Raw genomic sequence first — 17,436 nt, forward strand, 5'->3', positions numbered from 1 at the left:
CGATCAGATGGAGGTTGGTCTATCCTATACATAACAGACAAACTTACAGACAAACTGTGGTGATTAGACATATAAACTATGGTTCGCTAGCTTTCTGATGGTCTCCAGAAATTGTGTATGCTTCTTGTGGAGGAAAACATCAGGCACTTCACCTGTCTTCCTTACTAATCTAAATGAAGAATAATCACAACAGAAAGTAGGATCTTTCATCATCACCTCAAAAGTTCTCAAGCATTGAGGATGTTCAGTGCAGAAAAACCTAAAGTACAATCCAAGCAAAAACATTGAAGTTCAAAAGCAAATGAAAACATAAAGCTTTCCTCCCCAGTATGCAAAGGTAATTCACTTTGAAAAACATCATGTATGTAGAGTGATGTATATAATACTTCTGCATTAGTTTATCCCTTTCCCAAAATAACAGGTAAACAACCCACAGTCAGAGATTCCCCGAAAATTCCAGCCCCATGTCAACTGCTGATAAAAATTGCTGATGAAATGAAGGGTGAAGTTTAAAGTAACAGCTCAAATTTTAGTGGATTACAACTGACAATGTATCAAGCAGAAGAGTGGCAAAGGTTGCATTAGACAACAGCTTGCACAGCCTGCCCAGAGCTCAGATAATAAAATACGTATGTACAACACATCAATAATGTCACCACAGTTACATCCCACAGCTGAACAGAATGAACTTACAATCTCGCATAAAAATCACAAAACTCTTTGTAGAGCTTTACGTCACTGTGCCTACGCTGCAATTTTGACACTGGTTTCTCATCTTCATTTTCTGTAGAGTTGTGAGCATCAGGAGCAACTTTGTGTGCAACTTCTTCATCCTCCGGGATGGGATAAGGGTGGACTCTGCGCTGGAAGTCCATCTCTCTAAAATTCCTTTCCCAGGTGTATATATTCTATGCTTATGCTGCGCAAAGAAGCTGTAGGCAAAGTCTGCAAAACAATATGCTGGACTTCCCCTTGTTCCCAGTGAAGTGATTTACTTTCACAGCTCAGTGTCATGTAGCCCAAGCTACTCAGCGCCCTGCTAGAACTTCAAGTTAAAAGTTCAGTGGTGGGGCGGTGAGCCTGTCATGCTGTGATTTACTGACGCTGGCTGTGAGTGGAGGAGCACATTCCCTTGCCAGGCCCTCATGCAAACTCTGATGCTGGAAAGGGGCTTTGCTGCTGATAGAAGCTACCCAGGGCATCTGTGGTGTGGGTAGCCTCTGTGAGCAAAGCTTGTCCGCTGCTACTTTCTGCTGAGGGGGGTTGCAGGCAGATTCCAACAATATTTTATCATGGACAAACCAGCAGTGGAAAGCATGAAGAGAAGAATTCTGTCATTAGGTAAATACTGCTTTAATGCCATGGGATATTAATTACATTGTAAAAATGGCCTTTAATGTTTCACTTTTGTCTTCTAAGTCATATGTGCTGATTCAGCTATAGGCATCTTTCTTCCTGTCAGTACTTCAGAGAAGGTGTAGGTACAGATAGATTGGTTTCTGTTGTGCTTCACAAGCCATTAAGCAAATTGTCAGGTATGCTATAATGGATAGTACACGAAAGAGGAAAAACTAATCTTGATTTCCAGTGATGTGCTACATTTAGAACAATTATCTAACCCAGAAACACCTACTGGAGTAATGACTTGAATCAGTAATGACTGGATAGTAGGGAACTGAGAGTAAGACCAGGCAGAAAGAATGAAAACGAATCATTCTTTCACCACAGAATGCTCTCCTAATGTTGCAATTATTTCATGGTTTCATTCTATTAAAAAACCCTGTTGTGCAGTGCTTACTAGGGAAGACAGGGTCAGACACTTGCAGCAGATGCGGGACACTCAGATTCCAGCAATTTGTAACTCACAACAAAGCAGGCTTTTGGGAATCTTCTGTCCCAACTATCTTTTGTGTGGAACTAATTCAGCCTCTTTAGCAACCAACAAACCTCACGCACTTTGTGCTTTTGACACAGGGCACCACAGTATCTGAAGAATCTGCTAGTCTGCGAGAGGGCATAAGAAAGCAGAGCAGGACAGGAAGGAGACACAGGGAACAAGAGAGAAACTAGGACTAGAAGTTGACAAAGGATATGACAGAAAGTCCAGTCAAGGCTGCTACTACTTAGTGTGCTTTCACCTTACTAGGACCTACTGCAGAGGGGCTGCTTTATGATGGTTTTGGACCATAGCTCTCAACACTAGTTGGGGTAGGTTGCTCAGTAAGTGTACAGTGGCACACACATCACTCTCCACACAGGCTGGGGCTCGCATGTAGCTGTCTTCATGTAGCTTGGCCAGCACAGTACTATGCTTCTGCTGCTGCCAAATTTGTGGGATGAGTTTGGTCAGGTGTCTTTCCTTCACCTCCCCTTGGCAGTGAGCTATTCCCCAGCACCACAGGATGTTGTGGTAGGTAAGGCTCAGCATGACCCTGCTTATTCACTTGTCTTGCACCAGAGCCACCCAGAGTCACAAGCTGTAACAGACTAAGGCTTCACCCTTGCCACTGACATATCTTGGCTGGAGCTCAAGCCCTATTTTTATCTGTCAAGGAGCAAGCTCCAGATGAAGCAATGTTCAGGTTGTAGCCCTAGGCCACAATGATATTACCAGAGCACCGTTGCAGGAAACGGTGCTAGAAGAAAATGCTTCTGCATCCACTGGAGCACCAGTGGTGAAAACAAGCACTGTTTGCCAATGAAGATGCAGGTACAGTGATGCCAGCTCTTATCCACCCTGGTCTCCAACATTTCTTGCATAGGTCAATGCTGAGCTTCTGTGGGTATGAAAAACTCCAGGGCGACTGACTGCAATAGACTAACCATGCTGATTCACTCAGTTTTAGTGCATGTCTGTCTTTTTCCCTTATCACTGACCATCTCCTCACTTTTTCCTCATTTTTTTCATCCCATGTTGCAGGCAATTGTCCTAGAAGGTTGCTGTTGTGAAGCAGAGAGCCCTGAAGAGTTTCTTTCTCTCAGTGGACTACTTCAGTCCTTGCAGACCTGAAATCTACAGGTGACTGGAACCCATTTCTGCTGTTTGCTTCTTCAGCTTGCTACTGTGCTGTCTTCTGCACTGCTGTAAAGCAAAGCACATCAGTGCAGTAAGATGCCCACCCAAAAAGACTTTTAATTTTTCTGGCTTTTTGAAAAAGGTAATGGGATGCCATATGTGCTGTAAGTAGAAGCTGCTTGCTTCTCAAGGCCTATTGCCATTGCTCCTATTGGAATTGCTCCCCATTTGTTTGCCGTTAAGCAAGAAAGAAGCTTGGCAGGAGTTAAAAAAAGTTCCTTTCTGGTATTGAAGAAACCACAGTTTCTACTATGAAGGTTTGGTTGTCTGCAAATCCAGAGCAGCTGGTCATCTTTCTCTTCTCTGTCATTTTGCTGGAGACCTGCTGCTAATATCTAAAATATGCTGTTGAAATTATATGGCATTTTCATGAGGGAATTCTAGGTTACTCTGAGGTTAAGCCACCCATGGAAGTGAGAAGTGTGTAGGGGGTTGCTGATTTGCAGCAGCAACTTCCCAAGGGCATTCCCTGCAATCTGGAACAAAACCTACCAGCCTCCTGTTAAAGAAGCAGTGATAAAGAGAAAAGGGAGAAGGTGAGTATTTATCTGGGAAAAGTATGTAGAAAACAAGAAGAGAGTCTCCTCTTGGCACACTAAGAATCTTATCAGAAGCCAAAACTGACAATGGGGAAGGTTCTAAAGTAAATGTCAGGAGACAGGGGGAGAGGGGAAGCGTCCCACTGTGGCTACAGGGAAGGGATTTGAAAAACAACAGCAAAATGAGCTAGGCTGTTCTGTCATTGCTGATGGCTGACTGCCGTCCTGCTCACGGGCTGCTTTCTCTGGAGAGCTTCTAGATCTGGCTGCCCATACTGGCGGCTGCCAGGGGCAGATGGGGACTCTTACAGAGAAGGTTCAGTGGATGGCCAACCCCGCTGAGGGTTTTGCTCTGTGCCACAAATAGACGTGCTGAGCGGTCACAACTCCAAACAAGGTGCTTGGCAAAAGCAGCTGCTGCTTGGCAACCTACTCATGCCACTGTGAAACTTCCCTGCATCACCAGCACTGTCGGGAGGCCACGTGCCCCACTGGGTTATTTGGGTGGGGATTAAGTAATCACAGTGCATCCCTCCCCTTCCCACGTAGGTAAGGGTCATTTCATTTTAACACAGATGCTATGTGATGGTCCTTACATGCAAAATACAGAATAACTAGAACAGAAGTTCTGTTGCAAAATATGTGTGGACTTGCAGTGCCCTTGCACCAATTTCTGCACCAGCCTTTTAAAGCCGTAAGTGACCTCTGGCACCTTTTTTTTTTCAATTGAAATTAAAAACACTCTTGCGTTCTGGTTGCTGCAACTGTTTATCTCTTGAGCAATAAAATACTTTATGTAATAATCTGGTCTCCTGAGGCAATCTGAAAGAAGCTATAAATCTTTTCTGTAATAAAAATGCACATCACAGGTAGGATTTTCACATGCACCAGGCACTGCTCTAACTTCTATTCCTAATAAAAAAGATCAAAAACCATTTTGAAACCACTATGGTAAAACCCAGGTGAATTCTGAGTACTCCTTAAAGTTTCATCTTTCCACCTTCACCACAAAAAGTACGATTACGCTTATGTGGTGGGAGTTTGAACAGGGCAAACAGAAAGGCAGCTCTAGATGTTTCATATACGTCAGTATAAATTTATTCCAGTACAAACATGTCCAAAAAATGCTTTGGTCTCCACAAACAGAGAAGGCTCACATTCCATCTCTTCACAAGGAAATGAATATAACTGAAATAAACAGGTAAGCATACCTTCCCACACAATGATTTATCAGCCATGCAAGTACAGTGAAAAATCACTGACAGAATTCATAGAAAAGGAAAGCAATACTTAACTACAGTAATTTCCTGGTTTAAGTAGTTTTAAAAAAAATATTTTATTTTCTTCCTGCTGGTTATGAACACTAGCCACATTCTGTGTAAAACAAGAAATTATTTCTGTGTATAGATATTTGGCACTCTTTAAAACAGCCAACTCACTACTATTTTTTTGATCCTGTGCAGGAAAACTGAAACAACAAAAAGATACAGTATCACATATGAGACGCTCACAAGAGCTCTAATAAAATTGTGCTACATAAGATACAGCATACAATCAGTTATTTAAAAAATCTGCACCCTGTGTAGTTGATTGCATGTATACTTCACTATGGCAAATACACTGTATCCAAGCTCTTCCAACTCAATAATAAATTTAAAAATGCATTTGCACTAATGCAAAAGCTGCTGTATGAAATGTTATTATATGTTGTTATATAAAATGCATTTGCACTGAAGCATTTCACATAACCTTTATCTCCCTGTTTCCAATTCAAGGATAATCAAAAAGGTCACCTATTCAGTCCTAGGGGCTGCACATCAGATGTCTCTGAGGCACTCACTCTGAAAAGAATGATCTTTTCAAGACTGATGAGAAAAGACCAGGCCCACCGAGCTCAAAAGCACCCTTCTGTTTGGGCATACAGACTGTGAACTTCACAGTACCAAGGTCATGTAGTTCCAAAACTTTCAAGTGGGCAGGATAATATTTATACTGATAGAAATCAAACAACTGAAAAGTCAAGAGTGTACAATAGAGTGCGATCAGGCAATTGCAAGCAAATTACAACTCAATGTACTTGTGCTCCTCCTCCATTGCCTCAGGACCAGATTTAAAGTTCAAGTATGTAAAAACATATGAAGCTGATCTTTGCATTGTCTGACATTTCAGGAAAACAGCACCCTGGCCTCTATCAGAAATAATGTGGCCAGCAGAAGTATGGAAATGATTGTCCCCTGTTACTCAGCGCTGAGGAGGCTGCACCTCAAATCCTGGGTTCAGTTTTGGGCTTCTCACTACAAGAAGGGCATCGCAGTACTGAAGCATGTGCAAAGAAGAGCAACAAAGTGGTGAAAGGTCTTGAGAACAGATCTTATGAGAAGTAGCTGAGGGAGATGGGGAGATGCAGAAAAGCAGGCTGCACTGAGGTAGGTGTCAGTCTCTTCTCCCATGTGACAAGTGATAGGATGAGAGGAAACAGCCTCGAGTTCCACCAGAGGAGGTTTAGATTGGCAGTGCTAGGTTACCAGTTGGACTTGATGATCTCAAAGGTCTTTTCCAACCTAAATGATTAAATGATCCTAAAATGCTGAACTACCATATTTCTCTTCAGAGTAACAGTTTCCTAGCACCCAAATTCAGCTCATATCATTACTGAAATCCACCAAAAATCACTCATCTATTCCTTACTGTAAAGGCAAACACCAGCCTTTGCTTATGCCTCAGCCATCTGCATGTGCTAGCTGGAACCAACGTCTCCACAAGCTGAAAACCATGATCTGAAATGGTTCATACAGGAACTATAATTAATACCATGACTCAACATAATAGCCTGGCTACTAGCAGAGACTTTCAGTATGTCCACACAGTTCCTTCTAGGGCAGAGATAACTGCAACACCAGTTAACTCCCAGCCCACAGCAAGATACTTATTATAGTAATGTCTCCACTGAAGACACCATGCTGAGAACTGACCTTCAGCATTACTAACCAGCATGTCACTTCCACACATATCTCCTCCTGAATATCAATCCACACCTCCAGCAACATAAACTCCTAAGCCATTTTTCACCTTCATTAAGTTTGTTCTTCTGTTCTTTACAGGGAAGTACAAAGTCTTTCATTGCCTGAATTAATTTGTTTTGGGCAGAAGTAGAATGTAGTACAGAAAACATCTCCTCAGCTGTTGATCTTCTCTCACATATGAAATCATAATTTTTATTAGTCACTCTAGGTTTTGGGTTCACATTTTTCTCGTCCCACATTTAATTCAGCATTACTAAACTTCAAAGCTTGCAGAGGATGGCAGACAGCTAAGCTACCTGCAGTTAACATTGCAGAATTAAATAACGGCCCTAATATTCAACAGTCAAAAGAATAAACAAAGGCAATTTAGGTTCCTAAGAGTCAAGCATGAGTAATGTATCAACATACAGAAAGGAATGTAGTTTTAAACTAAGCAATTACTTGTATGCTTCTGGGACCCACTCTAGGTGATCCTGCTCTGGCTGGGGAATTGAGCTAGATGATCCTTGGAGATCCCTTCCCACCCCTAACATTGTGTGATGACCTGCAACCTGGTAAGTTATAGAGCTATCCTATCCTGAAGCTTCATTGCTACCATGCCACAGAAACATAGAATGGTTTTTGTCAGAAGGGACTTTACAGATCACCTAGTCCCAAACCCTCTGCCATGGGCAGGGACAACTCCTTCTAGACCATCTTGCTCAAGGCCCTATCCAACCTGGTTTTCTAATACTTCCCTTAAAAAAAAAAACAAAAAACAAAAAACATGTAAGAGGCAGCTTTTTTGATATCTTAGAAATATAGCATACATTTCAGTTTCTGAAGTCAATGAGAAGAAACATACAAAACAATAATTGAAAAGCTAAACATTAAACAAGACAAACAGCTTTCAATGCAAACTTTCCATACCAGAACAAGAAAGGGACTCGCCAGGGCAGTTTTACATCATGACTGTGTGGGCAACATTTTTCCAATAGCTGCATAGAAACAGAGTTCAAAAGGTAGACTCAACTTGGGATCTAGAACTTTATGATCTATGAAGAGCATGGCATGCATGGATTTAATGTGCTGGAAAAGACAAACACCTTTTCACATCTGCCTGTTCATTCCTTGCTGGAACAGCTCGAATCTTTTACATCTTTCATTTAAAAAACACAGTTGAGAAATGCTGCCAGGTATTGCTAGCTATGTCTGCCAGTATGTTACTTGCTTTGAGGCTAATAACTAACAGTTTAAAATAAATTTTCTTCTAACTCTATCATGGCCATTACAGCAGATGAAAAAAGCAGAAAAGCTACAGGGAAGTATGTCACATACATTCATAAATTTGTCATAAATTCAATTTGTCTGGTTGGAAAAAAGGACGTAAAAGAGCACAAATCTTCATCTGCTGGATATGTAAAGATGCATCATAGAATGACTTACAATCTGCTATTAAAGCTGAGCAGTATCATCCAAAAACACCACTCAGAGGGCAGTGACAGAAACATAGAATGCTTTTGGTTGGAAAGGACCTTTAAAGGTCATTGAATCCAACCTCCCTGCAGTGAGCAGGGACATCTTTAAGCAGATCAGGTTCCTCAGAGCCTCATCCAATCTGATAATGAATGTTTCCAGGGATGGAGCTTCTAACACCTCTCTGGGCAATCTGTGCCAGTGTTTCACCACCACCAGTGTAAAAAATGTCTCCCTTATATGAAACTGTAATTTCAGAATGCTAGCAGGAACTACCTAAAATCAAGTTTCTACAAAACTGACAGATACAAAAATGAATAATGTCTAAAACTGCTATGACAAATCAAGCAAAGAAAAAAAAAATGAACTCACAAACTTGCACAATGGCATCAAATACACAAGAAAATCTCAGAGCATCACTCATGTGAGATGCATTGGTGCAAGGCGAGATCAGAGACAACCTAAAGGAAAAACAATGAATGTCACCAACTCTGTATAAAGTCCTTGAGTCACAGCAGGCAGCAAGCTGGGATCACTAACAAAGGAAATCCCATGAAAGACCTGCTCTTTCCTTTTACCTCCCTACAGAGGCATCAGATTTTGGCTATCATCAGAGGCCACGCACTTGGAGAACATCATATAAAAGGCTCATGGTCCTCTCAAGGACACTGTGTCTGTTAGCTTTGCATTTCCTAGAACAGCTCAGAGACCACAGGAAAATGAAATAAACAGGAAAGGAACCCAAACTTTCAGCCTTTAAGCTTGTTCTGCCCAACACCAGCAAGTTGGTAATTTTTATTAAGTGGTGACACTGACATAATTTAGCTTTTCTCTCCTCTGTAGAATACTCCTGTGTGTAAATTCAGACTTCAGTGTGACAGACTGCACTCAAAGGAGAGCGAAATTATCATGAAAAATAATGAGCAATCGCAGTACATTCTCTGTAGAGAACACCTCTGATTAGGTATTATCAAAACATATGAAAGCAAAAAACCCAGAAACCTGAAACTTATCCCTAGCAAGCTAATCCTATAAAAGAGAGCAATTAAAATCCTAATTGCTATAATCATTGAAGCTTAACAATTTACTGAAATCACAGATTATTACAGTAAGGCAAGCATAAGAGAACAGTAGTAATTGCTTGGGTTTCTGTTATGCAAGTAGCTATCTATGGGTCTCTTGGACTCAGGGCAGGTGATAGGGTGAGCATGTCAAACAAAATTGCTTAGGGGTTGTTATGCAACACAGGAGACAAGGGGTGAGAGAGAAGACAAAAAGGGTGTGTTCCTCATGAGTTATTTTAATCCCTAGAGCAAAGAAAAGTATGGCACAAATGGAAAGTAAAGCCTCTAGTCATTTGGATATCTCAAACGAAGGCTCCAAGCAAATCCTAAGTATCACAATACTAAAATGTAACCATAAAGCACATTTTCACTGGCTGCAAGTTACTATAATTAATAATAATTCAGTATTACATTGACATGGACAAATCTTCAATTAGAGCAGCTGGCAGATGAGCCAAAGTGTTTTTAAATCAAGAATTCTCATGCACCTGATTCCAATTTATATTTCTAGATCCCAACTCTCTACTACTCCATCAGAATTTCTAACCACAACAAACAAAGAAGTGTACTTTATTGTGTGGCTTGATGTTTATTTCCAAGCTCTTCCTGGTTTACTAAATTATTCTTTTTTTTCTTAACCAATGTATTGAGTAACTGCTTTACCTGTTGACACTGGCACCCTTACCAAGTCAAACATCTACTTACAGAAAGTGGCCATGTAAATGTTAACATTTGTGATGCTATGAAGAAGCGTTACCAGTGGAAATCAAATTTAAGAATGCTTCCAGGCGCAGACTGATCTGTTCTTTCTACCTTTGCCTGCCCTTAGTACCACAACGCATCTGAAAGCTCAACAAGGTCACTGGTTCCCTAGTCTCCATGCAGCATTTTTTTCCTCCTAGGAAGAGCAGGAGGTGTTCCAGAGGAATGTGTGGCTGGAGACAGCTGCACACCTTAGCTGGCTGCTACATACGTGGATTTGATGGCAGGCTGAGGAGACAGACGAGCTCACACAACTCCCAAACACTGTATCTCATAAAGAAGCAGAGACGCTCAGCCCTACCATGCTGCTAGTGTTTGGGGGACTTTATTAATTCGTTTTTCATACTCACCTACAAACTTTGCTGTGCAAAGCCCCCAAGGCTTAGTAGGATGTAAGATGTGCTTATGTCTCCTCACATTTCATCTGTGAGGAAGTCTTTGTGCATGAAATTTTGGGCACATCTGCAAGCCTTCCAGCCTCCTGGAGTCGGTGTGCAGAGGCAGGTGGGAGCCTGAATGGATGCAGCAAAAGATTGTCTGCACCTGCTCACACAGATGTACCCATCAGCTTCAGCAGTAGAGAAGACAGGGAAGGCAGATACTTTAAAGCTACTAATCTAAAAAACATCTATGGTGCCTTCTGCACAAGAGAACAGAGCAGTGAACTACCTGAGTAACTGGAAGCCACTGACCGAAGCTTGCCAGTGATCAGTCGTTGCAAATGCTGAGATCTACTATTTGGTAAAATCTTGAGACTATCATCTTCAAAAGTTATTTACATTTTTAATCGTGTCTGAACCCACTCGAACTTAGAAAAGACAGCTATGGACAACAATGACCAAATTCACTTTAAGTCTAACTGTCAAAAAAAAAAAAAAAAAAAGGAGAGAGACTTCCCCCTGCTTTCCCAGTACCTTGCATTGATCTTTGGAAATTAATAGTATCAAAGTTTCCAGAGGAATCATTCTGTTTTTACAAAGGCCATGTGATGAGAAGGAGAGAAGGCAAAAATAGCAAGCATACTGTTACGGTTAAGTGACTCCTAATGACTAATCATAAATATATGTGTGTGATTTCCTTTGAATCCTGACTGCTGACAAAAGCAAGAAAGAATAGCTAAGCATACAGTCAGAATTTTTTGCATGCCATTTCTAAACACAAAGCAAGACAAGATTTATTAGAGATGTAAATTATTTTTTTTCACCGAATTAGTATGACTGGAAAAGAACAAGTCTTCCCCTCTGTTCTGAAAACCAGATTTCTCAGGTTGCACTTGGCTCAGTGACTGCTGCATCTGTTACAGACCTGGAAGAAACAAAGGTGTCAAGCAGCACCCTGCACTCTCAGCTCCACACTTGGGGAGCATGATGTGCACGTAAGGTTGATGCGTTAGAGAGCCTACCTCAAGCAGGGAAAAAGACAACCTCTACCTCAGCAGGTCTATAACCAAGCACACTTTTGTGCTGTGTAAGTTCAAGCAAAAGATGAGCTATCCAGATCACCTACTACATGGGGCAGGCTCCAGCTCTCTATAATGTCAGCAAACAATCAGTAACATCTATAGCAGCAAATTAAAAGGCTCCCAGAAAGGTTATGGCGTTTAAATGAACGCGAATTGGGACACACGGGAAGAGAAGCCGAATTTCCTGCATCAATGTGTTGTGCTGCTAGGACCAGGGCAGAGATCCCTCCCACCTAACCATGGCTGATAACCCCCTGGGCAGGGGTTATGCCAGGAGGAGGTGTGATGGAGGGAATGCAAAAGGCTCCCTCCTAGGACAGGTTTCTAAAAGAGAGAGATGAGTCCTACTCTCCTACTCTCCCACCGAGGTCTCAGTGTCAGTGACCTTTGGGCTTGCTATTTAGAGATATGGGTGGCTTCTCTGAAATGCCCTCACTCTCCTCAACTGGATGGGCTCGGGTGGTCCCTCTTAGCCTCCTCAGGCACTCATCCCTGCCAATGGGACAGCTCAGCTACTCAGCCACCACACTGTACCACTAAGGGAGCTGAGACAGATTTGGAGCTAGCACCAAGAATCCAGTGCTGTGGGCACAGTGCAAGACACTGAATTCCATCCACAGCAGGGTGAGGAATCACAGCAAATGGGTAGGCAAAATGAGCAAAACCATGCATTAAAGTAAGCTCTGCTGGTGGTGAATCAAGTCCTGCAGACAGCCATAGCTGCCCCAAATCAGTTTCCCTAAACACAACCTGGCACCTACTTGCTACAGCAAGAGGTGTTCAGAGAGATTCTGTTAAACGTAAACATTCATCAAGGAGCTTCTACTCTAAAGGGAAACCTGATAGGCTGCAAAACTAAATGGAAAGAGCCAAACTGTATTCCTGCAGTCTTTCCTGCAAAGAACTGAGTGAAATGTGCATACAGGAGGACACATCATAAACTGTATAGCAGATCTGGAAGACAATGATGAGGGTCAAATTTCTGGGTGAAGTGACATCAGTGGACACAGATGTAGAAGCTAAAGCTTGCCTTCCTGTTGTGGAGCTCAGAGTCCCATGGCACATGACCTATCGTGAAGCTATGTCAACCCAGGAAATTATTCTGTATTGTTTTGATACCGTAAAAAGAATTGTTTAAAGAAATTTTGGTTCCTGGAAAATAAAATGTATGTGATACATTATATGATAAACATATGCTCTGTACACATTTATCAGTTCCAGTACATTGTTTCACAGTGCTCTAATTATTGGTAACTCAAGTGTTATGTTCCCAAGAAGGAGCAAAGGCAGAATTTCAGCACCAAGCCCCTCTGAGCTGCTTTACAGTGATGACACTGCCAACGCTTGCCTAGTCTCAGCCACAGTTCGTGAGCACACAAGTCCTTGTCCAACCAAACAATGCCTGGCCCCTGCTGTGAAGGGCAGGCTCCAGAGCCCCAGTTACAGTCAGTTGCAGCAGCAGAGAGGAAGCTGTCCAAGACCCCCTGCAGCTAAAGCAAAGGGGTTCACTGCCTTACTCACTGCTGTTTTGAGCCTTACCTGAGGAACACCCCAGCCTGGATACTAGGAAACCACTACCAAACAAGCCTCAAAAAGGACAGAAGAGGGAAATCTCATACTGGGGTAAGGTGTAAAAGGTGTACAATGAAAACTGGCAGATACAATGCATGACTTTAATAAAGGGTGATTTTCTTTTTTTTTTAATACAGAAATTCTCACAAGATACCCTGAAGACACTGGCATCTCAAATACAGTTTGGCCCAGGATCAGAAAAATACAATACTTAAACTGAGAAAGCAGCTTTCAGTGAACTGATGCTTGAGGGCTGCTACTCTAACACGTGTGGATTAATATGTATGTAAAACAAAATATGAGGGCACTAGAAAAAAGAACTGGAGAAATGATGGGAGGGCATCACATAACCATTTAAGATGGCAAGCTATATTTAGCAGACATGAAAGAAACCTCTTTTCTTGTGGACTCTAAATAAGTATTTGCTAAGGGCATGCATCTAAGTGTCACTGGGGAAAGCACATGGAAAATCTAGGTTTCCAATTTCAGAAAACTGAACATCTTTTTTCTCTTTGTTCCAAATTGCTCTTTGCCCTATTGTTATGTCATTGTTCCTATTTACAATCCCATAGTCTTTTGTAAAGGAGAAGTCAGTAAAAAGGGCTAATAAGACTGCCTGGCCACACACTGAAATATTGCAAAATGGGTTAGGAAGAAGCAAGCTGAATAAGAACCAGCTTATGTTATTAGCAAATATAAGAGAAACTCTGTCTTTAGGTACGAGTTGTCTCTCTGCTCTAGGAGCATCATCAACCATGCTCTATTCACTTTATCACCAATACACTGCCTTGATCTGACTCATAACATACAGAATTATAGAATCAACCAGGTTGGAAGAGACCTCCAAGATCATCCAGACCAACCGATCACCCAGCCCTAAGCAATCAACTAGACCATGGCACCAAGTGCCTCATCCAGTCTCCTCTTGAACGTCTCCAGTGATGGTGACTCCACCACCTCCCTGGGCAGCCCATTCCAATGGGCAATCACTCTCTCTGTGAAGAACTTCCTCCTAATATCCAGCCTATACCTCCCCTGGCACAACTTGAGACTGTGTCCTCTTGTTCTGCTGCTGGTTGCCTGGGAGAAGAGACCAAAATATGATTTGCCATTTCCTCTGACTTGGATTTTATTTCTCAAGACTGATCCCCGATTCGCATATTTCTCATCTCTAACCGGAAGAGGCTCAGGAAAGGATCAAACACCTGGACAGTCAACACCCTCCCCCTATGCATCCCAGAAAGGGTTTCATTCCCATCTTGGACATGCATATAAATAAGAGAAACAGCAACATCACCACAGAGAGATAGAACTCAGTTTTATGTAAATGCTTAAAAAAGCAGCTCGTTTTTCCTGAAAAGTATCTGTTCTTCCTCTTTGCTAGTTTTGTATAAAAGAAATTATATATTAATTATTCAAGAATCTCTGCACATCTTTTACTCTACTAACTCTGATTATTCTTACATCTATAGTCACATGAGTATAATATATAGTGCTAATGGTATTAGAAATCTATCCAGGAAATCAATTCAGAATTGATACTATAAAGATACCAAGCACACATATATCAGACCTGCAAGTTAACACATTCCTAGAACTGATCCGGTATTTCTGATATCTCAGTAGGTTACAATCACATATTCTGCCACCATGCTTTTTAGTTAATATGCTCAGCTTTAAGAAAATGGTAAATTCTCCAAATCTGAATACCTACCCTTCTGAAATTGCTAACTCAGGTAATGAAAGTGCAGTAACAAAACCCCTTTAAATTACACAGCACTCCAATCTGATGCACAACCACCACTAATGAAAAATAATCTAAAAATACAACCAGAGATAGGAAGTACTTCCTCTCCACCAAGGCTTTTGTTAGCATTTACACAAGAATCCTTTTCTGAGGAGCTTGAAGTGGGAACAGATTGCTTTCACGTTAAGCACACTTTGCATTTTTACTTTTTTTTTTTTTTTGGTTATCTGCACTTACTCAGGCTAAAAACAATTCTTTAATATTCTGCTCCACACAGAGGCTTTTGAAAATTCACTGTAACTCTCTCAAAAGGCACGTAGCATCAGGAAGATAACACCGGACATTAAATGCTTTTCCGATTTTTGGTCACCTTTACTGGGTAAGGTCAGGCTAAGCAATCCTGCTGCATTCTTTTGTTTAAAGCCCTTTCCACAACAAAGAATCCCCCGTGAAGAAAGCTAGAGCCCAGAAGCAGCCCCAGCCCCTTCGCAACAAAACCAGCCGAGTACAGGGGCTACACCAAGACCCCTGTGAATCACCACAATCCACAGTGCTCAAGTGACCCACAACTGACTTCAAACCAGACCAAGCCAAGCTGTCCAGCTGCGGAAAGGTATTTGCTTGCAAGTGCTGGCCATCAGAAGTGATCCAGAGGCAATCACTGACTAACAACTACCTTCCCAGGGCCCGGGAGGGGCGTCACACCATCACTAAAACCCACAAGGTCACCGTATGGTTCCTGTTATCCCTCCTTCAAGTTTTTTTCCGTGGTGCTTTAGGACTGCTTCTCAATGCGTGTGTCTTGCTGTAACTTTCCAGAGCTGTGTTTGCATTTGGCTTGCTTAAACCACCAAAGTAAGCAGGCTGCTGAGAAGGGCTCGGCATCCCAGCGATACCCGTCAATTCACACTCACCTCAGCTTCCCTTCCTGTGACCCAAGCAGTCCCACGCTATCAGGGCGATCCCGTCTCCTCCTGTAAAGACCTGACTGTGACAACTCTTTCAGCTGCAAGGCCGTCATATTTCTCTACCTGGAGGGTGGGGGGGTGTTTTGGCTTTGGGTTGGGTTTCTCTCCCCTCCGCCTCTTCCAGATGTTGCTGCCGAGGAGCGTGCCTGCCAAGATGCCTGGAGAGAACAGCCTCGGCGGGGTGTCGGCACACCTGCGCCCGCCCGACCTACCAACCTCTGCAAGCAGAGCAGGCAAGCGGCCGCTGCTGGGCTTCCTGTTTCTCATAGGTACACACCCTCCCGAAGGGCACCACATTTCCTTTATCACTGGATTACACCTAAGGGATCTCAGCCACAAGCTCACCGGCTTCCCTCCAGCTTTCTTCAAACTCTGCCCCGAACAGGAGAGACCCTGTCGTGTGCTGTGCAAAGAGTGCAGCTCTCCCAATGTCTGCTGCAATTAGCGAAGTATCAACTGCAATGTGCTTATGTTAACTCTTTCCCGCTGTAATTTATGACAAAAAGAAAGTGGTAAGAGCTACAAAAATTCAGAGTTACTCAAGCACAGGAGCAAGCTCTCACAGGAGAAATGAACACAGTAAAGTGTACAGCAAAATAACTTCAGTAACCAGCATTCAAGTACTCCATATGAAAACAGCATGGTGCTTGCCAGAAAATGCTCTTTTCTACACGTTTTTGAAAATCAGAAAAAGACCACAATGTATTTTTCTCCTTACGCTCAGCTATCAAAATATAAGCACTGTTAACTATTTGTCATGTTTTGTAGTGATGGAGTGTCCTGTGTAATTGTGAAATAGGAATGAAGGTGTTTTAAGGTTTCCTGTGAGACAGGAAGGTTACCAGCAGGGACTTGCAAACTCTGCATTTCATCTCAGTAATTTTTTAGTAATACACTTCCTTTTAAGTTGAAATGATGAGTTAAAAAAAAAAAAAACTTACTATTTTTAGTAAGTATTTTCCAATTTATTTGACATTATCCCTGGCGCACACAAACAAAAACTTACTCATTGAGTTTTTACTTCCATGTTGACCGTTGGGGAGGGTGTGTTTCTGAAATGCACTTGCATTTAATAAAAGTCAAGAAATCTAATGATTGCAAGGACTGTTTTGACTAGGATAGGAGACAAGTTCCATGTGGTATGAATTTCATAGTTCATTATTTATTTTTGAACTCTTTTTGAATTCTTGTAATGGAAAAATGCGTAACGTATGTAATACTGGGTACACTGCATGACAGCAATTCTGTCAGCATTATCAGACAACACAAGCACTGTAATTTTATATAATACCATCAATGTGCCTCAGTCTGGAATGTCATCAACATATAATATAAAACACCACACAATGGAAAAATAACAGAAATTGTTTTGGAAAAGAAATCTAACATGCCAAATAGATCATGGTTGGAGAAATTCAAAGTGATTTATATGATGTTAGAAGGCTGCACACACAGGAACATCAACAGGAGCTATACACCTGAGCTCCTGTCCTCAGAAAGTAAAAACAAGAACAGTCACGATATTTGCCTAAACACGCTGCATTCCAGTTTCAAACAAAGTATTTAAAATTGTTTCTCAATACACAGTAGGATAAGCTTAAACACAATTAAATGCCAATTCCCTGCAGTCAGTAAATCAGCAATTCAATGAAGTTAATGCTCTTACTAGTGGAAGAATGGCAGAGGACAGATGCTCATGGCACAGTAGCTTTTATACATTACCAAGAGTTTTTACTTTAAATATCAGTGTACCAAGGGTTTATTTTTG

General features: G+C 41.8%; 1 protein-coding gene across 1 annotated transcript in view; it reads right to left on the reverse strand.

Annotated features, from left to right (window-relative positions):
- LIMS1 (LIM zinc finger domain containing 1) overlaps window positions 1-15,721 on the reverse strand; it is a 37,098-nt gene extending 21,377 nt beyond the window's left edge. Inside the window, exon 1 of the mRNA XM_054399098.1 lies at window positions 15,615-15,721. Coding sequence (XP_054255073.1) covers window positions 15,615-15,721 — 107 coding nt within the window. The remainder of the gene's footprint in view (window positions 1-15,614) is intronic.
- Window positions 15,722-17,436: the final 1,715 nt, after the last annotated feature.

The sequence above is a fragment of the Indicator indicator genome, chromosome 1, assembly GCF_027791375.1.
Source record: "Indicator indicator isolate 239-I01 chromosome 1, UM_Iind_1.1, whole genome shotgun sequence".
NCBI lineage: Eukaryota > Metazoa > Chordata > Aves > Piciformes > Indicatoridae > Indicator > Indicator indicator.